The sequence below is a fragment of the Girardinichthys multiradiatus genome, chromosome 10 (assembly GCF_021462225.1).
Source record: "Girardinichthys multiradiatus isolate DD_20200921_A chromosome 10, DD_fGirMul_XY1, whole genome shotgun sequence".
Taxonomy (NCBI): domain Eukaryota; kingdom Metazoa; phylum Chordata; class Actinopteri; order Cyprinodontiformes; family Goodeidae; genus Girardinichthys; species Girardinichthys multiradiatus.
The window spans coordinates 21,617,592-21,645,543 of NC_061803.1; the positions used below are offsets into that span (position 1 = coordinate 21,617,592).

Below are 27,952 nucleotides of genomic sequence, written 5' to 3' on the forward strand. Positions count from 1 at the left end.
CCCAAGTGGACACATATAGATGGTGTAATTCTGGATCATAATTTATTATCATTATTATTTTTAACAATTTCCAGATTTTTGCTTTGTTTGTGCTTGTGGTAGTTTTGTTATATTCTTCTAGTGATTTTTTGTCAATCTCTTCTGTGAAGTAGACAAATAAATTATGGGTTTAAAACTTTATGGCCTTAGGTTAAAACGGATTGTGACAATAATTTTAAAAGACTAAGAAATAAAAAAATAAAAAAACAGCAAAAACATTCTAAAAAATATTTCATTAAAATGAAGGTTGAATATTTATTTTGCATCCAATTATTCTAATCATTCCAATATTTTTTCCAAACAATATGAATTATTTTCCTTTTGTTTCTTTTAATATAAATATGTAAATAACCCAATTTACCCCTCATCAAACTATTTAGTAGGTGATTTTACAACCATATTTATGGTCTTGTGATTACAAGCAGAAAATCTGACATCCAGTGAGATTGTTTTTTGTGAATTACTTTCTAATTGAATAACACTTACAGAATTAATCTGAATTCAATTAAGCAGTTTCTTTATTTAATACCTAGTTTTCAGAACATATTCTCAGATGAAATGCACATATACACCTTTCTCCTTTTTATATAGCAGATAACTCTGATTTATATTATGGCACTGAGGGTTTAATATGATATAAAGCATCATATTTTTGTGGGTTATTTTATTGCAAACAGTGTAAACCAGAGCTGTGTACATATAAAATCCATAGCAGCATTTTTCATACAGGCACGGTGTATTTTACTATAATTTCACAGTTAAATATTACTCCGCCTTCACCTCCCAGGTGCTTTAACAAATTCTGGAAAGATTGGCAGCAGGTCTGGATTCCCAGTTCTCATTCGAGGGGCTTCAGAGGTCAGCGGTCCTGCTCCTCAGAGTCCTTTACCGAGCTGAGGGGCTCTGCGGGGGGAGCTGTGGACGACGTGAGAGAAGCCAGGCCTGCTGAGCAGTGGGATGCGCGTGGAGACGATGAGGAGGCTCTGAAGGTCTGAGGGATGGTGGGACTTGTTGGCACAGGGCAGACCCCCTTTAGGGAGCTGGTTTATAATGGGGACCCTTCCTCTGGACTTTGTGACATGCAAACGGCTGGTAACTAAAAGGAGAAGGAGGACAATGAAATGGGCGCCAAACAACACAGGCGTTCACGATTGGGTCCCAAATAATTCATACAATTTAAAATTTACAGGCTATTTATTTATTTATAAATAGGCATTATTTCAGATACTTCGTGAGTCGATGTTGAGGATTAAATGTTAAACCCCTTTTTTTCAACACATTTTTGAATTTAGCAGTTATTAAAATGCAAATTTCTGTTGTGTCTACATGTATTTCTTTTTCTAAAGAACAACTGAAAAGACAGAAAACAAATACGGACGAGAGAATAGCTGCATCGGTTGCTCCTGTTCTGAGTAAAGTCAAGAAAAAGAAGAAAACAAAAGCAACAAAGACATGGGTCACCTGTGTTGTGTTGGGAATGGACTCTATCCGAACAGGGTCCCAGCTGGGTGCTAGAGGTCCTGCGCGTTTCTCCCATCCCGCTGTGGCTCTCGGCTTCTAACTGGAGGCAGGAGGGCTCGTTCAGGCTCCTCTGTTCCATTGTGGGCCTGAGCAACTGCTGGTGAGTCAAGCGCGAGTGGAGCTGCTGCAGCGTAACAATCATAATGTCATTTTAATTATGTCACAAGGACTTTTCAGAACCACATATAATACAAAACAACTTGAACATCCTGAGAGTACAACAAAATTACACAATCATGTTGAGTTTCACCAATATCCAATTTATACACTCAAAGAGCTGCTGGGTCTCCAAAGCAGGACTGACTGGTAAAATCTCTGCCGTTTTCACTGACAATAAAATCACATTTTAAGCTGAGCCACTAAGTATGCTGTTTTTTTTTCTAGGAATATACCAGTGAAAAACATTTTTACACAAACTGTGGCAAGCAGAACTGATCAATGGAACATATGATTAAAACACAATTACTTTGTACCTTTTTGTCAATCTCTGAATATTTAGTTTTTACTTTATCTGATTCAGGTAGTTTTTTGTCATGGAAATGTTGGAATCATCTCAGCAAACAATAATGAAAAATTTCTTTTTTTGTTTTTATATATTCTTTTTTATTTACTTTTTGTAAATGTAACACATGTATTAGTAACTAACCTAATTATTTGTAATTACAATTATTTTGGCAGCAACCAGGTTACAGGTATTAAACTAAACATAATCAGAAAACAATATTTTCTCAAATTTCTTCTCATAAAATTGTACAGAACTACAGATTCATAATCAGATCGGTAATAACAGTCTGTTTATAAGGATTGTTTCTTTTTTAAATAGCTGGTTATATTTTATATGTTTCTCACCACATTAATTTGGTCCTTGATTGTTACTTGCTTGAACTGTTTCAACCAAAAAACTATGACGCATTTTAATGGATTTTTATTAATTAGATGCTAAATTAAATTGGAAAGAAAATAACAAGATTTGTTACAAGTAAAATTACATCTAAAACGTGTGGTGTGTCTTTGTATTTCTCCCTGAGTCAATACTTTGTTGAATCACTTCTTGTTGCAGCAGCTTTGCAGATCTACAGACTGAAATTGTTGTCAATTCTTCTTTGCAAAATAGCTCAGGCTTAGTTAGATTTAATGGACTTTGACTGGGCCAATCTAACATATAAATACGCTTTGATCTGAACTATTCTATAGTAGCTCTGGCTGCATATTTAGGGTTGTTGTCCTGCAGAAGGTCAATCTCTGCCCCAGCCTCAGGGTTTTTTACAGAATGGTCTTGTATTTGTATCAACTCTGACCAGTTTCCCAGCCCCTGCTGAAGGAAACATCCCCATATTTAATTTCCCTTTGGGATTAATAAGGTATTTTTGAATTGAATTGAATTGAATAGCATGATGTTATCACCGCCACATTTTAATGTGGGGATGGTATATTCAAGGTGATGTGCACCAAGAGTTTTCTGCCACAAATAGTTTGTATGTTGTTCAAAATGTTTAATTTTTATCTAATCTGACCAGAGCACCTTCTTTCATATGTTTGCTGTGTCTACTACATGGCTTGCGGCAAACTGCAAACAGTGTTTCTTATGAAGGTTTTTTCAACAATGGTTTTCTTCTTGCCTTTCTTATAGATAGGTCAGATTTCTGAGATTTCTAATAGTTGTTATGTTCGGTTTAGGCGGACAACTGTGTCTTGGTAGGTTTGCAGTTCCCCATACCCTTCATTTTTAGATAGATTGAACTGTGCTCTGTGACATGTTTAAAGATTTGGATATTTTTATATTGTATTTTACTTTATAACCTAAACCTGCTTTAAAGTTCCCCACAGTTGTCCCCCTGGCCTGTCTGCTGTGTTCCTTGATCTTCATGGTTAACAAACCTCTGAGGTCCTCACAAAACAGTTGGATTTATACTCTAGATTATTTTAGACACGGATGTACTTTATTTACCCATTAGTTGTTTTCTAAGGATAATTGTTTTCACTGGATTTTACTTAGTATCGTCAAAAAGGGGCGGATCTACATTAATTGTCTTTAAAATAATAAAGTCAACTTTTTAAGGGAATTCCGCAATTCTCTCCTGATGTGTGGGAATAGGAAACATTAAAAAAAGTTTTATTTGGCGCGTCGCTGATGGTTTAGGGGTTAAGCGTGCGACCATATACAGAGGCTACAGTCCTCGAAGCGGCCGTCCTGGGTTCGAGTCCCGGACCTGGCAACATTTGCTGAATGTCACCCCTTTATCTATCCTCTTTCCTGTCTGCCTACTGTCAAAAAAATAAAGGCCACTAGTGCTTAAAAAATATATCTCAAAAAAAAAAAAAAAGAGTTTTAATTTAGATTGTGTTTGTGAAAAACATTAGATCACTTTGTTTTGGTCAGTCACATAAAATCCCAAAAAATACATTGGAGTTTGTGGTTGTAACATGACAAAAGGGGGAATACTTTTGGAAGGCGCAGTGTAAACTACCTGCTGTGTGATCTGCTGCTGTTGCTGCTGCATTGTTCTTTGAGAGAACTGTGTCAAGAAGTCCGTCTATAATAAATAAATTATATACTAAACGAGGGGATGAATGTTTTTACACCAGCAGTTCCAGCTGTTATTGGACCTGCACTTACCTCTTTTCTCTGCTGTTTACTCTGGTGGGAGTGTCCAGATTCTGTGGAGCAATGCCAGACCCCCGCTCCCTCTGTCCGGTTCTGCAGTAGCTCATGGACCTGGCCCACAACCCCCAAACCCTCAACTAGTTTCTTTCTTTGGAGCAGGGAGTCAAGACGCTCCTGCTCCTCTGCCTCATTCACCTCCTCCAGTTGGACATCTGCAGCTTCTAAACACCAAAGAGCTCCAGAAAGAGAGGACTGGAGAGACACAGACATGTTAGATTTATTTTTATTCTGGTTTGCATTTATGATATACTATTTTACTATCACTAAGAAACCTTGATGCCGCTGTTTGTTTTACCATGATAGTAAAAAATACTTTAATATAAAATAAGGGATATCAATAAAAACATATCTGCACAGCTGTTCGTCTCTTTAATTTAAATTTTGTAAGTGAGAATCAACTCTAAAGGTCAGCCAGGAGATGAGACATTCATCTCAGCATTAAGCTGTGTGGAGCCCTCCTGTGGCTCCATGTAGAAACTGCACCTGAGCTTCCTCATTGGACAGACCCGAAGGCAGCAGGTCACGAGGAGGTTGTGTTGATGCTTGCTGGGGTTTGACCCTCTCTCCTGCTGTCTCCCCCTGCAAGTCTCTCCTTCTGCTGCCCTTCAAGTGCAGGTCCTTCTGCTCCTGCTTTAGACGCAGCTCCTGCAGCTGCTGCCTGAAAACAGACACAACACTAACTTCAGACCTTATTCATGTTAATAACCACAAATTAAATCTTATAATTGATTTTATCTAAACGAGAGGAAGTTAAGTCTTATAAAGCAATCTGTAAGCAAAAAATGTAAAAATGTAAGAGAAGACTTCAGATAGAACAGCGATTTTGTTTTATAATCTGCATGACAGCAGAATCTGATGCCTGAAATTAAAATAAAGGTAGTTATTCCACAGAAGAGGCAGAAAAATTAAATCCTTTCAAAGTTTTTCTTTAAAAGTAATCAAATAAAACAGCTTGCATATTTTGGTGTATCCTTATAAATTACGATATCACCAAAAAAGGGATTTATTTCAGAATTATTATTATTATTATTCAAAAAGTGAAATTCGTTTTATAGCAGCCCTCAGCTCATTTACATTGTTGATTCCCTTGTGATACAACAAAAGGGAACCAACATCAGCAGATGACATGGCTCCCCAAACCATCACTGACTGTGGAAACGTCACACTGGACTTAAAGCAACATGGATTCTGTGCCTCTCCAGGTTTCTTCCAGACTCTGGGACCTTGATTTACAAATGAAATGCAAACATTACTTTCATCTGAAAAGAGGACTTTAGACCACTCAGCAACAGTGCAGTCCCTTTTTACAGTGGACCAGATATTATCTTGTTGACATTTCTGGTTTAGAAGTGGCTTCACAGAAGGAAAGTGACTGTTGTGTCCCATGTCCTACATACCCCTATGTGTTTGGTCACTGTTGAAGTTCTGACTCTAGCTGCACTATGACCCTTTTAGATCTCCCAAAAACTCTTGACTGAGCTTTGCTTCACAGTCCTCTCAAGGCTGCAGTGATACTTGCTGTTTTTGCCGCATCTTTTACCACATTTTTCCTTCCACTCAACTTTCCGATAAATTGCTTTGATACAGCACTTGCAAACAGCTTTTTCTCCTTGAAGGAGGTTAGAGAGAGTCAGTAACTGTCCGTTGGACAAGTGTCAAATCAGCAGTGTTGTGTAGGCCTGCGGTTCCCAAACTGTGACCCCCTCCCCCAATTATGCATTAAAATAAACTACAACCTTTTGGTCCCATTTACCTGGGGCGTGTAGACCTTTACAGTAGATCCACTGTGTGTACATTCTTTACATGAAAAATTTAAGCAGATTTAGTTTTTTCTTTTTCTGCACTGAACTTCTGACCTTCCTTCTTCAGAATTTGTCAGTACCAGGACAACCTCATGTTGTCCATGCTTTCTACCCACGCTGCATTTACCTGGCACACTCTTCTCTGGCCTTGGACGCAGCCGTCTCCTGAAAGAGCGAGCTGCTGTGTTTGAAATACTTGTCGTATTTCTCGCCCCCCTCTCTTGGGTAGATCCGTTTAAAGCCCCCCAGGTGTTTGGCCTCGTACTCCTCCATCTGTTCCACCATGGCTGCTTGGCACTGTCGCAGCTCTGTTGTCCTGGTGGTCGAACACAAATGCGCACAGTAACACACATCTGCACTCTGAGTGTCCACTGCAAGCCTACAATAATGTGTGTGTCTTTGTGTGACCTTGGAGGAAAACGCCACACTTCATTTCCTCACCTGGCTTCTCTGGAGCGGTTTTGCTGCAGCCTGTCCTTTACCCTGCGTCTCTCCTCCATGGTGATCTTCCGACGGTCGCAGGCCCCCAGGTTAATAAGAACCAGGGTGTCGTACAGCAGCGCGTCTTTCACCTCTCGATCCAGCTGAGAGTCGGTGGTGAAACTCGGAGAGTGATTCACCTAGACGTGCACACAAATACAGACACACTTACTGCATTAAGCAACATCATGAACAGCTTGACTTGATGTTTTGCATCCTAGTGTTATTTAGAACCTCGAAACTTGCTTAAAAATAAAAAAACAGGCATAAAGGTTGGGTTTTTTTTCTAAGGTTTTTCTAAGGTTTTTTTCTATCATGTTTTTGCTTTTTCATCGTGCTTTAATATCTCAGATCATCAAACCAATTTTAATTTCACACTACTATAATCTAAACGAATGTAAAAGTCATCTTTCAGTTATTTTATTTGTTTAGGAAAATAAAACCTATCAATCCTCCTCAATATGAAAAATAATTGCCTCAAAACCTTATAACTGGTTGGGCCACCCTTGGCAGCAACAACTACCATCAGGCATTTGTGGTAACTGGCAATGAGTCTTTTAGATTGCTATGGAGGAATTTTAGCCCACTCCTTTTTGTTTTAATTTTGCCATATTATGGAGTTATTAAGAAAGAATTGTGAGGTTAGGGTCATGCAATGACATCTCAACTGGATTTAAGTCCAAACTTTGACTAGGCCACTCCAAAATGTTTATTATTATTATTATTTTTGGATCCACAAAGAGGTGGACTTGCTGGTGTGCTTTTGATCATTGTCCTGCTGCAAAGCATGCCTACCATTAAGGTCACAAACTGATCAGCACTGGTCAGGAATGGTTCTAGCCTTGGAGCTCTCACAAGGAGGCCATTTTAGCCCTTTGTCTTTTTTGTTGTTGAATCATGAACACTGACCTTAAACGAGGTAAGTTAGGCCTGCAGTACTTTAGATGTTTAGAGTTCTTTAGGGACCACCTGGACGGGTCGTCATCGCACTCTTGGAGTAAGGAGGTCGGACACTTCTGAGAAGCTTTCTCACTGTTCAATGTTTTCTTCATTATGAATAACGGTTTTTACTGTGGTTTGCTAGAGTTCAAAACCTTAGAAATGACACGTAACCCTTTCCAGACTGACATATATCAATCACCTAGTTTCTAGACTGTTTTTGAATTTCTGTAGATTTGTTTGAAACATTCAGGTGTAAAACAGCAAAAACAGAAGAAATCATTAAGGAGGCAAATACCTTTTCACAGAACTGTAAATGATACCTCTTGAGTCAATGTTAAGTAACTACTATAACTGTCTTTGTTACTTTATGTAAAACCTTTAAATTAACCTTGCTTGTGAGTGTAAGTATTCTGATGGCACAGCTGGGGGGAGAAATTAAAGTGCAGATCCCAGTCGGCATCAGAGTAAAAACGCTGGTTATCCACATAAATATGGCCAAAACTGTAGCAAGTTTGAATTACAGTTGATATCAAAAGCAGATATGGTCTGGATTATAGGCAAATTGGTTTGGAAACAGAACGCTTTTAAATCTCTGGGTTAAGTGCCTGTCTGTAAGGTGGACAAGCTACTGCCTCTCAGGCAACACCTCTGCTGACTGAATACATCGCCACATGGTCTTGGTCTTATGAACTGTTTGAACTTTCATGAGACTTTATTATCAAAACCACAGTCTTGATTGCATTGTGCGATGCATGTATAACTGAGTTTGGTGTTTTTAACAAACGTGATCACTCTTTGTCAAATTTCCTCTGTCTTCTTGGCTTCCAAGTGCTTACTTTACATCTTTTACATTCTTTTCCATCTAGAGGGAGGGATACCCACCAGAGCCCAGCGCAGACCCTGCAGCCCTCAACCAGCCCAACACACCTCCAGGAGCCATTGGCCACCAGGCGGGGGCCCACCACTCCAAATTGTGGCCCTAGCACCCACACAGAGAACACTCTTCCAAGGCGGTCAGACCCCCGCTGGGTCCCCTCATGGCGCCAATAAAAACCCTCAGGTTATCCCCACACCCCCAGTGCCCACTGAACCAGTACAGGCTCCATTGCGGGGCAGGGGGCACTGCATGGTGCTCCCCCCAGGCCCACAAGGCCTATCGTCCTACACCCCATTGCTGTGCGGTGTTGAATATGTAAGGGAGGAGGGGGTGGGCGCCAAGGCACCAGCATGAACTCTTTGTGGCTCCACAACTCACCCACTAGGCCACACCACCGGGAGCAACAGCAGGCCCCACGCCAACTGGGGAACATAGCACCGGAGTCGCACACACCAGCCAGGAGTGGAAGCAGGCTAGACAAGACGGCACAGAGGCACATGGCCCAGCCCTGCCTCAATGCTGGAAGCCCCAACAACCCCATCCCACCGCTGACACCTCCATGCCAAACCCACCACCACCCCCAGCACAACACCCAAATGCCCAGTATGCCAAGAGACAGCAGGTAAATCTCCCATGCAGTTTGGACATGTGTTGGTAAGTGAAAACCCAATTTGAAGCATAATTTTCCTTTGTAGTGCATTCTATGAAGGATTTTGTATTGTATCAGCTGAAGGTTGGCATTATTGGTCATTCTACAAGTGTTTATGCTATTTTACAAAAATGTTCAATATCTGTACTTGTTGATTAATCAGCATCCCATGTACTTAGAGAAAGTGAGATTGTTCAACCTACTTATGAAAGTTTTCTATAGTTTTTGGAAAGTAACTTTGGGAGTTGAAGTTTAAAAAAGCAAGTTATTTCTAGAGGATGTTCTATGTTAATTTGCTTAAAATTGAGAATGGATAGTAGATTTTAGACGGTGATATTCAAAGAATTTATTTTTATCAATGCCATATGATTCTTCTAAAACATTATGATTCGCAGGGTTACCACCAAACTAGGTTCTCGTCATCTCTCACCTCCAGCAGCCAGGGTTTGAGTCGGTGATCCAGCAGCACATCGAAGCCCAGGATCTCAAAACAGGCACTGCCAGTGGTGTGGGTAGGAAAACATGTGTGGTAGTTGTGCTTCAGGATGGGGTGAGCGGATATCAGAGTCTTAATGATGATGTCCTCAATGTCGTTCCACATCGTCTCTGGGTTGCAGTTGACATGTCTGAGGTGCGTGTTGAGGTTGGACAGCTTTCTGATTGACAGAAATTAAATCAACACTGTCACTGCACCGATATGTCTTTCTCAGCACAATAGCATGGTATTATTGCGACCTCTTTACCGTTTGCTGCCAAAGTCCTCATCACGGACAAAGTTCTCACTGTTCTTGTTGATGGAGTAGTTGGTGAGATGCATGCACACATTGTCCTTAAGTAAACAGAAAAGTTCAATTTATTCCAGTTTATTCATAACAACCGTATGTAAGACTTTGGCTATGTGTAAGTAATTATTTGTCACTTTTTCTGTAGCTCATAAAAACGCTTATAACAGATAATTCAATTCCGAAGTTACCTAAAAATAAACCACCTGCACTGTGTAATTACAGCTGTTCTGTAAAGGCCTCAGGAGTTTGTTAGAGAAGATTAGTGAACAAACAGCAACCAGAAGATCAATGAACACAGCAGACACTTTGGCAAAGAAGGTTAGAGCAGAGTTAGGCTATAAGACAATATCAGCAATTGTAACTCCAAACCCACCAGGACATACAGGGGTTGGACAATGAAACTGAAACACCTGGTTTTAGACCACAATAATTTATTAGTATGGTGTAGGGCCTCCTTTTGTGGCCAATGCAGCGTCAATTCGTCTTGGGAATGACATATACAAGTCCTTCACAGTGGTCAGAAGGATTTTAAGCCATTCTTCTTGCAGGATAGTGGCCAGGTCACTACGTGATACTGGTGGAGGAAAACATTTCCTGACTCGCTCCTCCAAAACACCCCAAAGTGGCTCAATAATATTTAGATCTGGTGACTGTGCAGGCCATGGGAGATGTTCAACTTCACTTTCATGTTCATCAAACCAATCTTTCACCAGTCTTGCTGTGTGTATTGGTGCATTTTCATCCTGATACACGGCACCGCCTTCAGGATACAATGTTTGAACCATTGGATGCACATGGTCCTCAAGAATGGTTCGGTAGTCCTTGGCAGTGACGCGCCCATCTAGCACAAGTACTGGGCCAAGGGAATGCCATGATATGGCAGCCCAAACCATTACTGATCCACCCCCATGCTTCACTCTGGGCATGCAACAGTCTGGGTGGTACGCTTCTTTGGGTCTTCTCCACACCATAACTCTCCCGGATGTGGGGAAAACAGTAAAGGTGGACTCTTCAGAGAACAATACATGTTTCACATTGTCCACAGCCCAAGATTTGCGCTCCTTGCACCATTGAAACCAACTTTTGGCATTGGCATGAGTGACCAAAGGTGTGGCTATAGCAGCCCGGCCGTGTATATTGACCCTGTGGAGCTCCCGACGGACAGTTCTGGTGGAAACAGGAGAGTTGAGGTGCTCATTTAATTCTGCCGTGATTTGGGCAGCCGTGGTTTTATGTTTTTTGGATACAATCCAGGTTAGCACCCGAACATCCCTTTCAGACAGCTTCCTCTTGCGTCCACAGTTAATTCTGTTGGATGTAGTTCATCCTTCTTGGTGGTATGCTGACATTACCCTGGATACCGTGGCTCTTGATACATCACAAAGACTTGCTGTCTTGGTCACAGATGCGCCAGCAAGACGTGCACAAACAATTTGTCCTCTTTTGAACTCTGGTATGTCACCCATAATGTTGTGTGCATTTCAATATTTTGAGCAAAACTGTGCTCTTACCCTGCTAATTGAACCTTCACACTCTGCTCTTACTGGTGCAATGTGCAATCAATGAAGACTGGCTACCAGGCTGGTCCAATTTAGCCATGAAACCTCCCACACTAAAATGACAGGTGTTTCAGTTTCATTGTCCAACCCCTGTAATCTTACACCTAAGCTAACAGGTCAGGCAAGGAGAGCAGGGAAGCAGCCAAGCCCAGCTTTGGAAGAGCTGCAGAGGTCCACAGCTCTGGTGGGAGAATCTGTTAACAGGATCACTATTAGCTGTGCACTCCAAGGTGACAGGAAGAAAGCCATTGTTGTAAAAAAAAAGCCATAACAAGTCCCATTCAAAGTTTGTCACAAGCCCTGTAGTGGGCACAGTAAGCACATGGAAGAAGGTGCTCTGGTCAGATTAGACCTAAATTGGCCTGCAAAAAGCTCAAGGTAATGCAGTATAAAGACTCTTATAAGTCTGAACATATGGCATCCACCTGTGTATATTTCTACACTTTTACTTGTAAACCACTTTGTTTTTATTGGAATATGAAATTGACTTCATTTGATTTGAAAATATTTTTTGATTTTTTACCCTTCAGTATATGTGGAGCACTGATACAAATATTTCACATTTCTTACCAAGTTACCTTGCGTAGGCTCATTGTACTTTGTGGTGCAAAAGCGAGCCAAACCTTCCTTGAAAATGAATATGCTGAATGGGTCACATGACGTCACCAGCGCATAAACCCGCAGGTCAAACTTGTATCCGTCAATTATGAAAGGCTGGGGGAGTAACAAAGGACAGGCTTAAACATCAAACTGTGTGGAGGAGTTGTTCTCTGGTTCGTAAATTTCCACCACTTGAACTTTTGCTCACTATGGCTGCACAATATATTGCAATAATTGCATATTGTCATCGCAGTATTGCATTAGTATGTTCAATATTTATATTTTTGGAAAGTATTAATTGTTGGCTAATATATTCCATGTGAACTTTTATTTTACATATTAATGTAATATTTAGCCAGTTGGATAAAGTCTCTTGGCAGTAGATGCTTACACTGCACACAAAGGGCATTGCCTAAAATGCTGGAAGTCACAGAATGTAGGAAGCACAAATGAGAAAGAAAGGAAAGAAAAATATATTGTCATCACAATATTTACCAATATTATCACCATCGCAAGATGTTGTGCAGCCCTAGTCACAACCACAAACTTCAATGTATTTTATTGTAATTTGATAGACAACACAATATTGTGCATGATTGTGAAGTGGAAAGAAAACCTTACATGGTTTTCAAACATTTTACAAATAAAAACCACAAAGGTATGGTGTGCATTTGTATTCAGCCCCCTTTAGCCTGATACCCTTAAATAAAATCAAGTGGCTCAATTGGCTTCAGAAGTGTTTATTGGTAAATAGAGTTCACTTGCGTGTAATTTAAACTCAGGGTAATTACAGCTGTTTTCTGAAGGCCTCAGAGGTTTGTTATAGAACATTAGTAAACAACCGGCAACACGAAGATCAAGGAACACAGCAGACTCCTGGCAGAAGTGGAGGATTGTGTGTTTGTCGATAATGTCAGTCGAGGATGTGGAAGATATGTATATAATTGGATGTTTGATATCAGGATTTCTGCTTTTTGGAGTCAGCGGTTACCTGGCATATCGAGAAATTCGGAGAATGTCAGCAGCTGTTCTGGCAATTGTGAGGCTGCCTGGCATGTATGATGGGATCTTCAGGGCAATCAGCACTCAGACTGAGATGTTACGTGAGCTGAATCGCAGACTGGATGTGATCCTTACACAGGATCGCAGGCAGGCTGCGGTTCCTGGACTCAAGGGTGAAATTGGATAAATCTTGGAGAAAGTTGTTTGCTCAGATCTGGCGAAAGACCAGGAATTTGGCTGTTTGGATTCGCCTTTGAGAAGCACCAGCGAGACTCTCAAGGCTGACGGAAAATTAAGAGTCAGCCTAACCCAAATAATTATTGTTTTTCTGAATCTGGCTCCCCTGCACGGCCTTGATGGCTGGCTATCTTCAACTTCTCCTGGAAGTTATGTAACCATGACGCTCTGCTCCCTCTGCCCCCTCCCTTCACTGAGGACATCTGTGGACCTGCTCAGAACTTTGTGGCCGGTTGATGAACATTCCAACGTACCATCAAGGACAATGGCCTCTGTGATAGTGCTTCATGGACTTACTTGCACACACTCACTTGCACACACACACATGCTCAAGATAAACATATGCACCCCCTCACACCACCTTCACCAATCCCGGCATGATGTTGTTTTGTAAACTTGTTGCTTCTTTGTGCTGAGGTTTTTTGCAATCTCAAACTGTATCCTGCTAAGGATAAAGTGTGAAATATGATTTTTTCCCTCTACTTACCTAATGTGGCCTCTTTTCTCATCTAGCAAGGGCAGCGCCTGTGAGTGGGCAGCAAAGCCTCGGTGACCCGTCCCCCCATTGTCTTGTGTCATGATGTATGTTTGGATGGGTTGTACTGGAATTCTAATTTCCCCTCGGGGATCAATAAAGTATCTTTGAATTGAATTGAATTGAGATAGGTCAGGGAAAATGTTGTGGAGAGGTTTGAAGCAGAGTTAGGTTACAGTGTTACAAACAATGTTCCAAGCTTTGAACATCTCACAGAGCTCTGTTCTCCAGGTGGGACCAGCTGTTTACAGGACAACTATTACATGTGCACACCACAAATCTGTCTTTTAGTGAAAAAGGCCAGAAGAAAAGCCATTTTTGGAAGAAAGCCACAGGAAGCCATTTTTAACCTCTTAAGTCCTCACTAGGCCACGCCCCTTTTTGGCGAGGTATAAATTGTAGGAAAAACTCCACCAATTTTTTTTTTTCTTAAATATATCGCAAGAGGAGGCTTTAATCTTAACAAAACAATTCCCCAAATGACTTTTGCACAAATACCCTTTAGTTTTACAGCAACTTAAACACAGGCGATGACATTTTAAGGTCCCTCAGACATTGCTGACTCTGTAAACAAAACAGTACAAAAAGCCCCTTTCTCCTCGCAGCAGCCCCACATGTCTCATATCATAAACTAGAAACACTCACCTTTCTAACAAGGCATAGTTTTTCTTTCTAGCACCTTCTCTGGTGATGTCATTTGCTTGAACATTAAAGTCTGCTGGTTGCTGCCCACTGGCTGCTAGCTTGCGCGCTACTCCGTTAGCTTCCAGTTATGTTTACAATTGTACTTGATGATACACAGGGTAAATGTCATAACCAAAATCTACATCATATGCAGAAGGACTCCTATAATGGAAATCAGCACTTTTATTTGACCAGACTCCCTTTTATTTAATTTTTATGAGGTGAAAAGCATATTTGGGAAAGTTTTGACACCCTTTGCATAACTGCCATTTCCGCCAGGCATATTGCCCTCTAAAACGTTTGTGGAACATGTATGCTTCAACTTATTCAATCCAAATTTGCTGCAGTTATAGTGAAGATGTGGATGAATGCAACTTGGGGATTCTGAAAGGAATTGCAAAGGATTTTCATAGTGTTTTGCAATGTTAATTAAAAAAAAATAAAAGATTTTTGGCGAGGCTCAAAAATGTTTATTTTTTCTTTGTTTAATCACAAATAAATCAGACATAGTAACATAGTAGTGGTTCCACTGGAAAAATATTCTTTCATGTCTTACCTTTACACAGGTACCAAACGTTTGCATGTAGGCCTTATAACTATGGAGCTATACTTGATTTATGCAATTTCAGGCAGAAATTGCTCTAAAACCCCATAGGGCCTAACAGGTTAAGGTATGCCACAACAAGCCGTGCAAGAGACGCGGCAAACATGTGGAAGAAGGTGTTCTGGTCAGATGAGACCAAAATGGAAGATTTTGATCTTTAGCAGAGAACTAGTACTGCACATCACCCTTAACACACATCCCCATGGTGAAGTATGTTGTGGATGCTTTGCTTCAACAGGATCAGAAACGCAACTTGGCTAAATATGGGACAATTCAAGCAGAAATCCTGTTAGAGGCTGCAAAAGAATTGACTCTGGTAGAAGATCACCTTCAAGCAAGACAAAAACCCTGAACATACAGCCAGAGCAACAATGTAATGATTTGGAGCAAAGTATATTCATGTGTTAGAATTTTCCAGTCAAAGTCCAGAACTACATCCAATTAGAAATCTGTGGCAAGATGTCATAATGCTGTATTTTGTGGTGGACCAGAGGCAGACAAGTACGGAGAGAGCAGAGTAGGATCAGTGAGAGAACTCCTTCTTTAATTCTCAGCGCTTACTTACAGGCGAGTGCAGGGCAACAAACTGTCCAGATACAAGCGTTGAAAACAGGACCCAAATAAGGGTAAATCCAAAGCTCCAACAAGACATGGAAGACGTAACCCAAAGGACATATCACGAGGACATGGAAGAGACGTAACGACACCGCGTGGAACAAAGGACGAAGGCAAACTTAAATACAGACAAAGGTGGACATGAAACAATAGGGCAGGTAATCAGAGGAACAGGGAACAGGTGAGACAAGCAGGCAGGGAAGCAGAGAGAGCAGGTGAACCAGATAGGGACAAATGAGGACATGGAGGAGCTAGACGAAGAACAAAACTGTAAACACACCCAGGGACCAGAACACGGGGGGAACAGATCTATAATAATTAATAATAATAATACAAACATAGTCAACAGAAGAGAACCTAGGAAACAGAACCCAGAAACAAGGACTTAAGGACTAACCAAACAGTAACAGAAAAAACACCTGACTAAACGTAACTAATTACAGAATCAAAACCACTTACAATAAACTGAACATAACCACCTAACTAAAACGTAAACAAATACAGAACCAAGAGACACACTGTGACACAAGACTTGAGAACTGATATTCACAGATGCTCTCCATCCAATCTAGCTAAGTTTGAGCTGTTTTACAAAGAAGAAGGGAAAAGATTTCAGTCTGTAGGTGTGAAAGGCTGGTAGAGGTCTACCCCAAAAGCTGTAATTGCAGTGAAAGTTGGTTTTACAAAGAATTGACTCAGTATGGTGATTAAAAATAAAACGCCACAGATTTATTTAGTAAACATATTGTATCACTTTTCCTTCCTTTCACTTCACAGTCCTGCACTACCTTGCATTAGCCTATCCCATAAAATCCCAATAAAATACATTTAAGTTTGGGGTTGTCACGTAACGAAATATGCAAAAGGTTTAAGGGGTGTGAATACTTTGCAAGGCACTGCATATGTTGTTTACAAGAGCCTCACCTTAGAGATGTAAACTTGACAGATTGTGTGTTCTCCAGGTTGGATATCTTTACTGGATTTAGTGATGAAGATGCCTTTACCTTGGCAACCCATATCTGGCTTACAGATGAAAGTCTTGTGTTTTTTGGCTCTGGTATAGGCTTGAAAGTCACTGTAGCTGTAAAGTAAAATCAGATATTAAGTGATACAGTTAAGGTGGACCTTTAATCAGTATAATAGTGAAATAAAAGGTAAACTGACTCTGCAGGGAGGCACCATGTTCTGGGGAAGATATTGTAGTCTTTAGGGAAAAGTTTCAGCATTCGGTTCATGTTCCTGGCCAGAGAATCTTTCCTGCAGATTTCACTCATGCCTGGGAAATGGTTTATTTTCTGCAAAGACAACCGTGTTTACACACCATGAAGCGACTGTCTCCACTAATGTAATGCATTTTATATGTATGATTATGTCCACATTTAATTCATCTTCAAGAGGAGAATTGGTTGCATTTGTCACAACCTGTTAAGCAGCCTGTATAAGCATGCAAATTAGAAGCCCGGCCTGAGAGAAATGCATTGAGCTACAGACACTGTCTCTGAAAAAGAGGCTCTATTACAACAGAGAACCCCATTCCTAATTTACTTCTCTCCAGCACAAATGGAATTATATGGTTAATTTGTAAAACTGAGCTAAGCTGCTGTGGTTTGTCCTGAGGATGCCAACAACGAGGTAGTTAGTGTGGAAAGTCTCACTTAAATACCTGGTAACACTTCATGTCCCTAACACGGTCCAGAGACACAGAGCAGTCAGTCCAAAACAGAGCCCAGTCTTCACCCTCCATCGCCTCCCTGAGGCCGTACTTGCGGGCAGCTCGTCGCACTGAGACAAATCGAACATTAAATTGCTTAAAGTTTGCACAAGCAGTCTGATGACAAATTTCCTTATCTATAACACTACACACTTTGCCAAAAGGTTTTCATACATTTTTATACAGTTTGTTTTATTGTGTTTATTTAGAAGTTTAAATGATTACATAATCATAAAGGGTAAAAGATATGTCAACTACAGATAAATAAATAGATAAAAAATAAATAATTAAATAAATACTGGTTTTCAGATAAATTCAAACTTGTGCAACCAGTTCTTGTTTTTAAAATGTATTAAAGGTGTGTGTTGTAAAATCATTCAACCTGGGAAAACAATGACTCAAATGAATCCTTCAAGTTCCAATGGATGTATGGATGGCTGGAAAACCGAGGGCGCAGACCCCTGACAAATATTATTTTTAAACAAATTACATTCTACATAAATAACTAAAATGCATCTGCAGAATAAGTTGTAATGGGTAATGGGCCAGGCTTTCTGAAGTCTTAATCTGTCCACAGCAGAGAACTTTGGCTGCTTAAAAATGCAATAATGTCTTCCTAGTGTTTGATACTGTGAGAGAAGTTTGAAGAGTGAGACCGAAATCAACTTGAAGAGTTTGACCACCTGATGTTTTAAGTAAAATGAAGCTAACACGACAGAGTACTGGACATTGTAAAACAAAAGGCAGATAAAATCTGTAAATCCAACTAACAATTTAAACTGATATAAGGTTGTAGATGTTTATTTTTAAACGTTTTTTTTAAATCAAACGTACCACTTTCATATTTGCAGTTGGTGAGGTTGATAGCCAATCATCTGAAAGAAGAGAGACAAAGAGAAGGACAGAAACCTGCTTGGCTGCGTCATCATCTTGTCAGAAATGCCTTCATGTCCTGCAGTACAACACACATTTAGAAGGTAAACACAACAAAATTAACAGCCAGTAAAATACCTCCTCTTGTATTTCTTTCTCTTCCTGGTGATAGGTGGTAGCTGGATGGGAAAACAGGTCTCTGTTTGGCTTTCACCTCCTTCTTCCACTCCCTGCTGTTCATGTTTGTGTGCATTATTATTTCTGTCTGGGCTGTCCACAGGTAGTCCCATCCTGTTTCAGACCAAATGAGGACAAATGTTATTAGACTTTGGAGAAGCCACCAGAAGACAATATAATTGTGCCGACATAAAATAAACCAAAAGTATGTGGTTTATTCAAAAGCAGTTTGCAAAGGTATTTGTACCTTCTGGACTTTTTACATTTTGTCACATTACAACTACAAATTTTAATGTAGTATGCTGGCATTTTACACATTAGTGTAAAGTGGAATGAAAATGTTTTAAAAAAATAAAATGTGAAAGGTGCGGCATGCGGTTATATTCAGCCTCCCCTGAGTCAAGACTTTGTAGAACCACTTTCTGCTGCAGTTAGAGCTATAAGTCTTTTGGGCATATGTCTCTACAAGCTTTGCACACCTAGAGAGTGAAGTTTTTCCTCATTCTTCTTTGCAAAATAACTCAAGCACAGTCAGGTTGCATGGAGAACATCTGTGAACATCAGTTTTCAAGCCTTACCACAGATTCCCAGTTGGATTTAGGTGTAAACGTCTAGGAGATGAATAATCTTTGATCTGAACCATTCCATTGTAACTCTGGCAGCTTGTTTAGGGTCGTTGTCCTGCTGGAAGGTGAACCTCCACTCCAGTCTCAAGTCTGTTGCAGACTCCAACAAGTTTTCTTCTGTATTTAGTTCCTTCAATCTTCCCATTACCCTGACCAGCATTCCTGTCCGTGCTAAAACCATACCACAACATGATCCTGCCACCACTATGTGTTAAAGTGGGACGTGTGTTCAGTGGGGTGTGCCATGTTAGATTTTCTCCACACTTTTGCATGTCGACCAAACATGTTATTGTTGGTTTGTTTTATGCATCCTCGATGAGGTTTGTGGTAAATGCTAATGGGACTTTGTTTAAACAATGCCTTTCCTCTTGCCACTTTTGAGTGAAGCCTTTTATTGTGGATTGCACAGCTAAAAGTTGCCCTGTTGATATATTCTGCCACCAGAGCCATGGATCTCTGAAGCTTCTTCAGAGTTATAATGGGCTTCTCGGCTACTACTTCTCTTTGACTTGTGACAAACAGAAAACTGGACTCCTGAATTTACAATGGACTTCTTGTTGCCACTCAATCATAATGTCTAGATGTTTGAGTGTAAAACTAACCTAGTCACCATGTACTATTTTCCAACCATGTCCCCCAACTATTAAGCACTACTGTTTATTTATCACATATAATCCCAATAATATCAATTGAAGTTTGTGATTTTAACAAAATGTGAAAAAGTCCTAGGTGACCGAGTAAGTTTGCGAGGCATTATAATACCGGTCTGTTGTCCACCGCTCATTTACATGGTTCCTTTTTAAAGCTACCCGTTGAATCCCCTGACACCGAAACTCAATTAAACAGAACAAAGAACATCCTGTAGGAGAGCACATGGAATCAAGTTTCCATTTCCACTCATCTCATCAGATGAGTGCTTTGGCTGTCAGCATGCAGTCACACACTGGCATTTAAATGTACCAGCATGGATACGACTAATAACGATGACAAGAATGAATCCAAACACCGATCAGTTCTTATAGAATCCACTCAGGATTAATCTTTTCACATGGATTCTTATTGATGAAAAACTACAAAGTTTCAGTATTGGTATGTATGCGAGTATAAAGGTTATTGATCACAGAAGCAGCCAAAAGGCCAACTGTAACTGTGGAGGAGCTGCAGATATCTAAAGCTCATGTGGGAGAAGTCGTTGAAAGAACACAAACTGGCTCAAAGAACGGCATTTTTGGGAAGCGCTGTGTGCAGTTTGCCACAAGTCAAGCAGTTTATGTAGCTGTTGATTTGATATAAAGTTAAAGAATTCAAAGGCAGCCCCCCTCCTTCATTTTTCAACCAACTTTGTTCATTAAAACACCAGTACCACTGGCTGCCAAACAATCCCTTGGCATGATGCTGCCACCTATCACCACAATGCTTGGCACCTGTTTCAGTATTCAATTCACAGAACATAAAAAAATCCTAATTTAAGGGACACTAACTGAGACAGGTAAAGTTCTAATTTGTCCTCTGATCTGAGCACAGTAGGAGGTAAATGCTGCAGCAGTATCTTAACGATACACCTCCATGTCCTATCTGGTGTCTCATAGAGTGGGTTTGAGGTGAATTTAACCAAGTTCACTCCTGGTAATCATTGTGACAGAAACCTGGGAGTGCTGGTGGTGTCAAGGAGGGACATCCCAGGTACACAGTGGGAGGTTCTGGTGCTGGGTAACCGTATTCTGATCCAGTGATCTAGATAATCCTGGCCATCAACTGTGAGTGTTGCACTCAGGTGAGACGCCACACTGACCTCAGCCCGGATTCAGTTACGGCCCAAGACTCTCCCTCAGTGTCCAGCAACAACAGGTACATGAATAACACCTTTTGGTTTGTTGGTTGATACAATCAATGTCTCCAGTAACTGTAACACACCTAGAATGTACTTTAAACTCGTTTAGTTATTGTTTTTACAAGAATGTCTGAGATGGTGATGAAATGTAAAAAAAACAAAAAACAACAACAAACAAACGGGGGACTTAGAACTACAAAAACACTAATTTGTCGTAAGAGAGGTTAGAAAACTAAAGAAAAAGTAGCTAACAAAATAAAAGCAAATCATGTTTTTGTACATTTGGTAGGCATCAGCATGTATTTGTTCCCTACGTTTATGCATGTGTAAGCTAAATTCTATTGGTAGTGTCAATGATAAAACGCACTTTAACAGGCACCGTAAAGGTTTTATGAGCAGTTTCAAAGACACAGTGAAAGAGAGCTATTGATAAAACATAGTGCTTGAGGAGCTCCTGAATTTCTTCAGGTAGTTAGTAGAAGCTTTAGGATATTCCACACTAACACATCATCTGTACCAATGCTCCTCGAAGTTAAGGTCTGGAAACATCAAGGTAGGGATTGTAATGTTACAGTTTTTGGAAATGTTTTTGTACGCCTTGAGCTGTTGCAGATTTAGTGAGTTGTGTTGGGATTTTATGTGATAGATCAACATAAAGTAGTGCAAAATTATCGTGTGAAAGGAAAATACACATACTAACCTTACATGGTTAAAAGTGTTAAATGCAGCTAATCTGTGAAGGCCTCAGAGGTTGGCTAGAGAACGTTAGCAAATCTCCCAGGACATGGCTGTCCATCTAAACTGACAGGTCAGGCAAGGAGAGCATTAAACAGAGAAGCAGCCAAGAGGACCATGGTTACTCTGGAGGAGTTGCAGAGATCCACAGCTCAGGCGGGAGAATATGTACAACTATTAGCTGTGCACTTTAAAAATCTAGCCTTCACACTAGAGTGGCTAAAACAAAAAACGTTATTGAAAAAAAACAGAAGAGGTCCCATATGCAATTTCCCAGGAGGCATGTAGGAAACACAGCAAACATGTGGAAGAATGAGATGAGACCAAAGTTGATTATTTTGGGGTAGATGAAAAATGCTGTGTATTATGAATGAAAACAAACACTGTGCATCACACTTAAGACTCCATCCTTGCCATGAAGAACGTTAGTGGAAGAACCATGGTGTGAGGCTGCCTTTCTTCAGCAGGGACAGGAGAACTAAAGTTGGTGGGAACAGTGGGTGGAGCTAAATACAGGACAATCCTGAAAAAACTGGAAGAAAACCTGTTAGAGGCTGCAAAAAGACCTACAACGAAATAGTTAAGATGAAAACACATTCATATGTTAGAATGGCCTAATCAAAGTTTAGAGCCTAATCTGTGGTAAGACTTAAGAATTTAAGCTTACAGATGCTCTCCATCAAATCTGACAGAGAGTTATTTTATCACAAAGAATGTAGAAAGATTTCAGTCTCTGGATGTGCAAAGCTGGTAGAGACATAACCAACTCTCCTGATGAGCTAAATAAACACACATACCACACTACAGATTTGTATTTTAAAAAAATGGTAACAATGTAGAACTTTCTTCCACCTCACAATGATGCTCTACTTTGTGTTGGTCATTCACAAAGTAAACGCATTGAAGCTTGTGGTTGTAACATGTGACTGATTGGTTTTAAAATATATATAAACAGTAAAAATAAATGGATATTTAATATACCAGCTGTTTGTGTCATTATTCCCTTGTTTAATGTTTAATGTACTTTAACCCGCAACAGTTGGGGTTACACGTCTCTGCCACTGCTATTTTCTACAATCTCAAAACAAAAACTGAGTTTTTAGAGTCTCACAAAGAGACTGAAGCATTACTGTAGCTCTACTTTAAGCTCCGAAACTCTTCTAGCTGGTAAGTTTACATTCTCAGACATCTCAATATGTTAAGAGAACAGCGCTACTCACCCGTAGTGTTAGTGCTACATTTATGAGGAAATTGGTGCTAGAAGACGTTGCAGCTGTTTGTCTCCACACCTCTTTCTAACAGGGAATTTTTGCTCTAAAAGCCTCCTTAGATTCCACTGTGCTCCACAGCTGAGAAACCGGTGAAGAACCTCATCTCCCCTCCACACTCCACCTGCAATTAATGCCCTGAAAAAAACCCAGAACAGCTTATTTATTATAACGGTGGTTCAGCTCAGGTTAACCAAAAGGCTCAAGCAGTGGATCTGGTAACCAGTTAGAAAAACCCGATACATCTTGGCATGATGGAGAGAAAATGAGCAGGGGACCTTGACAGGGGGGTAAGAAGAGAGGGATAATCCCTGATACTTGTTCACTGAAACAGTAGACATGCCTTTCAGCGCCTCGAGTTGTTCAGTTTAAATCTGTGCTGAAAAGCTCAGCAGTGCTGTGTGGAGCAGAATGAGAGGAAAAAATCAAAAGACAAAGAGAAGAAAGAAGCAATCGAAAGGCGGGTATCAGTCCAATTATGGCGTAACGATGAAGGGAAAGAGGTGACAAGGAGGCACTGATGCAACTCTTTATTGATTAATTAATAAAGATTAATTAAACATCCAGTGACAGTGTATACTGTAGATGTGTATAGGCAAAAGGCATAAAGGCATAAAGGGGTGGGAATATAAACAGTGTAAACGTTTTCTCAGATCTTTTCGACCATGAAGCTAAACTGATTTTGATTTGTTATAACGTTTTGTGTTTCTTTTATATGTGTGCATGTGTATGTGTATGTATGTATATGCATCTCCTTTTCTCTATCTTTTTTTCTGTACATTTGTTTGAAATAAATTGCCATTAATTATTTACATCCTACATACATGTTTTCTTATAAGACTTTTAAGGTCAGCAGCTAAGCTTTCAGCGTGGATATTAGTTGAAACGGAAAGCCAAGTCATTGTGTGATTCAAGATAAGATAAGATAGACTTTATTGATCTCACAATGGAGAAATTAACTTGTAACAGCAGGTCTTAGTAACACACAGGTAGGGTGCAGAGAGTTATGGGAATGTGTAGTCAAAGGAGAACAAGGTAAATGTGCAAAAACAAGCAGTAATAATAGAATAAAATAAAAATAAAATTACATATGTATAATAAGTAGTGGAGGTGATTGTGCTAAAGTGACAATGATTGCAGGTATTTACAAATACAGATGTTATTACACAAGTTATTATACTCGTGTAATTCATTTGTGCATAGGTATGCTTGTAGAGTAACATTAAGTTAGGTCACGAAGTCATTTGTCTTCATTTAAATAATGATACGGTTGGACTAGTGACACAATAAGCCTTAAAATGAACTTGTATTATATAGGAAAAAAAACAAACTGGAATAACTTCAAGTGTGGAAAAAAGTCCCATATTAAGAAAAAAAATTGATTTTCACAAAATCACCAACATTTATGGCAGTCTTCAATCATATCAATAAAAAATTGATTTATTTCAGTGATTTAATTCAATAGTGAAATTCATTTATTTAATGATATATTCAAACAGAATATTTCTGTTAATTGTGATAATAACGCAAAAGTCAGTTTCTGATAGAAACTGTTTCTTCAACATCTACAGTTCCTCCACATCATTTCTTATTAATAAGCGAGATTAGATCTTCGCCTGATGGTTTTCAAGCTACAAATTTCCTCAGGTAGGTTGGTGGCTGGGGCTCATCGAAAGTGGGAGAGTTGAGACTGAGGAAAACGTCTCAGTCTAGAAAAACTCCAAGAAAAACTATTTTTGAGAGGAGCCTTCTTTGTCAGTTGATTCTAGTTTGTTCTGTGTAAAACAGTCTTTAAAGTGGATATTACCTGAAAAATACTATCAGGGGTGGAGAGTGTGAATAAGTGGTTAGATAAGATAATAAAAAAAAGTAACAAAAACTACAAGGACTTCAATGTTCCCTAATCTGAGCCCTTAGCTTGGAGAAAACATGGGACTGTGATGAACATTCCCAGTGTTGGGCCCACCAACATGAATTAAACAGCATCAATGACTCATTGAAGGGGTCACATTAATGATACTCTACAAGGGAGAGTGAACCAGAAAATCCTCCACAATGATGTAAAAGACTCAATGCCAGTTGTTGCAAGCACCAATTGTAGGTGTTGCACAACCAGTTACGTTTTCCCAAAGGACCATGTAGGACTGGATAGCTTTTTAATAAATGAAATGCTAATTTGATAAATTTGCATTTACTCAAGAGAGATATTAAAATTAGTTTTGTAAGTAGAAATATAAGTGTGGCAAATGTTGTTTTTATTATTATTACACTTGTAGTAGGTCAGAGGTTGTCTGTTAAGTTTGAATTAACTTAATAATAATAATAATAATACATTTTATTTATACACTTTTCATTCCAATGAATCTCAGAGTGCTACTTGTTTCCTATTTAACTGATTCGTTGTTCTTTTATGTTTGATGGAGGTAAATACTGTTTCTCTGTGCTCACGTGCAGGTTGGCTTTTAACCATCACTTCTCTGTCAGCTCTCTTATTGCCTCTCACACCAACCTCACACAGACTGTTTTCAATCTTTTCAGTCATTTTGGGACATTTTTGTCTCCTTATGAGCCTGTGATTCTCTCCGGGTTATTTAGACTATTTAGAGCTGATTTGTGTCTATCTAAAGCCATTTTGACATCCATATGTTTAGGTTTTTTTGTGTTGAAATCAACTGTTTGTCACTTAACATGCATCTGTTATATCAACTTCCTGCCTTATGGCTATATGCATTATTTATGTTTTCTTTATAGTTCTTGTTGATTCAGTTACTTTGTGGCTTATTTATAGGCATATCTTCTTTACTTCAATGTTGCAGCTCTTTGCCTTTCATTCCATCACCTTCTAAAATACAGGTTTGTTTAGTCCAAGATTTTTGAATTCTATTATCATTTTGTTAAACTGACTCTTTTGTCTTCTCTCTGTGGCAGGTCTCTACTCATAAATGTATTTTGCGTCCCTTTAGGGAACAGCTTTCCCTATACTTGTGTTTATGTATTTTAAGGAATATGTCTCTTTATGCTCTTTTTGGATCTCTCTCTCAAAATGCAATTTCAGTATTGCAACTTTTTTAAATTTTTTCTGGTTAGAACAATAACTTTGAATTTCTATTCAGATTTTATTTGTTAGAGCCACACAAGGTAACACATATTTGCGATGTGGGAAGAAAATTGTCCATGGCTATCATATCTGCTTTTACAAATCAACATTTTTAAAACTTTGGTGTTTTATGTCACCCTTCAGGGTTGTCCTGCTGTAAGGTGATCCTCCATCCCACTCTCAGGTCTTTTGCAGTCTCTAGCAGGTTTTTCTCCGATTTAGTTGCATCCACCTTTCTATCAACCCTGACCAGCTTCCATATCTCTGCTAAAGAAAATAACTCACACAGGATAATGCTACCCCACCATGTTTTATGGTGACAAAGATGTATTGAGGTTGTGTTGCAGTGTTTGTGCAAAAACAGGTAAGAACATAATACGCAAACATGTCTGAAGAACAGCAGAAATGGAAACAGTTTATTTTATTTCCTGGGAGCACTGCTGGTTATATGTTCTAACGACTGCTGGAAGGAACCACTGATGATATTGTCCATTTGTCAGCCTGTTATTAAAGGTTGTCAGTGCTGTTACAGTGTCATGAAAGGGGTGGGAGACATTCCCCAAGAGTAATGTAAGTTTTGCTAGAGTTCTCTTGTGTCCAGTCACCTGCACTAGGTCGAGGTGGCATCATAAGACTGAGCTGACGTTCCTGATGAGTTTATCCTCTCTGCTGAAAGCTGTCAGTGTGCTGCTGCTCCAGCACCGCAGAAGAAGACTAATGCCACAACTGAGAACTGCGACGCTTCCATAAAGGTCAGATTTATGGAGAGCTGTTAGCTGTCCTGTCAACTGACTGATTCTCCCACCTGAGCTGTGGATCTCTGCAGCATCTCCAGAGTAAACATACGCCTCTTGGCTGCTTCTCTGATCAATGCCCTGCTTGCCTGGCATGTCAGTTCAGGTGAACAGCTTTAACTTGGTAGGTTTGCAGTTGTGCCATACTCTTTTCATTTTCAGATGATGGATTAAACAGTCCTGTGTAAGATGCTCAAAGCTCTGGATATTGTTTTATAGCCTAACTTTAAACTTTAACCTTTAAACTTCTCCACAACTTTATCCCTGACCGGTCTGCTGTGTTTCTTGGTCCTCATTATGCTGCTTGTTCACTAAAGTTCACTAAAAAATCACTAAAGCCTTCACAAAACAGCTGGATTTAAGATTAAAGTACACAAAATATGTCTCCACTCACCATGTAAGTGACTTCTGAAGACTGATTTTGTTTAAGGGTATCATAGATAAGGGGGCTGAAAAAAATGGATGCCACACTTTACAGATTTGTATTTGTAAGACTATTTGTATCATATTCCATCTCTTTTTCAATTATGCGCTACTTAGTTTCTGGTTTATAAAATTGAATGCGAATAGAAAATAGTTACGTTTGTGATGGTATCGTGACAATAGATGTGAAAATGTTCCAGGGGGATGAATACTTTTACAAGGCACAGTGTTTTTCAAAGAAACACACAAACATTCATGTCATAAAACGTTTATTAAATATTTAAAGTAGCCTAATTAAAGTAGATCTTCAAGCTAAAGGAAATTGTTTACAACCCTGTCGTTTTTGAAATAAAGTGGTCATTGAGTTTAATGGAGATTTATTTATATGAACCGAAAAACTTCGAGCCTTTCGGGTCGTCGCTGTGGAACTATGTCAAGCAAAGTCTTTATAATAAAAAAAACAACAACAACAAAAAAACATGGAAACTTACCAATCAGCCTATATGTATGGGACCGTTACCATGGTAACAGAATGCCGACCTCTCCCCGCTCTGACAGCTTAGGCTGACTATAAAAGACAGTTGACGTTTAAACGTGTACTCTCAAAGCTAAAAATGTGAGTCAAAAGTGGCACATTACCCTTCAAAAAGCGTTTCCTCTGGTTCCCGCTGTGACCCTCGGTTCCCACAGATGGTCTTGAAGTGTTGTCCTGGCTGGACGCTGAGAGAACGTAACCTACAAACGTAAACATGAATCAACTCGACGGAGGTCAGATTCAGCCAATCATGAGGCGAAGTCGTGAGAATCTCGTCTGTGATTGG

At 39.7% G+C, this 27,952-nt stretch overlaps 1 protein-coding gene across 2 annotated transcripts; it reads right to left on the reverse strand.

Annotated features, from left to right (window-relative positions):
* Positions 1 to 756: 756 nt before the first annotated feature.
* Positions 757 to 27,908, reverse strand: ttll6 (tubulin tyrosine ligase-like family, member 6). 2 transcript variants are annotated; one of them, XM_047376677.1, is made up of 18 exons: positions 27,771 to 27,908; positions 27,623 to 27,699; positions 22,770 to 22,955; positions 18,319 to 18,471; positions 18,142 to 18,179; positions 17,260 to 17,378; positions 16,761 to 16,891; positions 16,521 to 16,677; positions 11,890 to 12,033; positions 9,719 to 9,804; positions 9,406 to 9,631; positions 6,469 to 6,647; positions 6,155 to 6,343; positions 4,709 to 4,883; positions 4,178 to 4,417; positions 4,029 to 4,094; positions 1,501 to 1,684; positions 757 to 1,135 (listed from the first exon to the last, which is right to left on the reverse strand). In XM_047376677.1, the coding sequence occupies exons 4-18, from the start codon at positions 18,468 to 18,470 to the stop codon at positions 915 to 917; spliced, it is 2,307 nt and encodes a 768-aa protein (XP_047232633.1). In that variant the 5' UTR covers position 18,471; positions 22,770 to 22,955; positions 27,623 to 27,699; positions 27,771 to 27,908; the 3' UTR covers positions 757 to 914. The 2 variants fall into 2 exon arrangements, with proteins under 2 accessions (XP_047232633.1, XP_047232634.1); XM_047376678.1 differs by lacking the exon at positions 22,770 to 22,955 and having other exon boundaries at positions 18,142 to 18,182; positions 27,771 to 27,907.
* Between the last annotated feature and the right edge of the window lie 44 nt (positions 27,909 to 27,952).

Coding starts and splice junctions, on each gene's coding strand:
- ttll6 (XM_047376677.1), bottom strand. CDS start 18,470: ATGGGACTACCTGTGGACAGCCCAGACAGAAATAATAATGCACACAAA. Junction 12,034..16,520: donor GTCAAGTTTACATCTCTAAG/GTGAGGCTCTTG, acceptor TTACTCCCCCAG/CCTTTCATAATTGACGGATA. Junction 6,344..6,468: donor AACCGCTCCAGAGAAGCCAG/GTGAGGAAATGA, acceptor TTCGACCACCAG/GACAACAGAGCTGCGACAGT.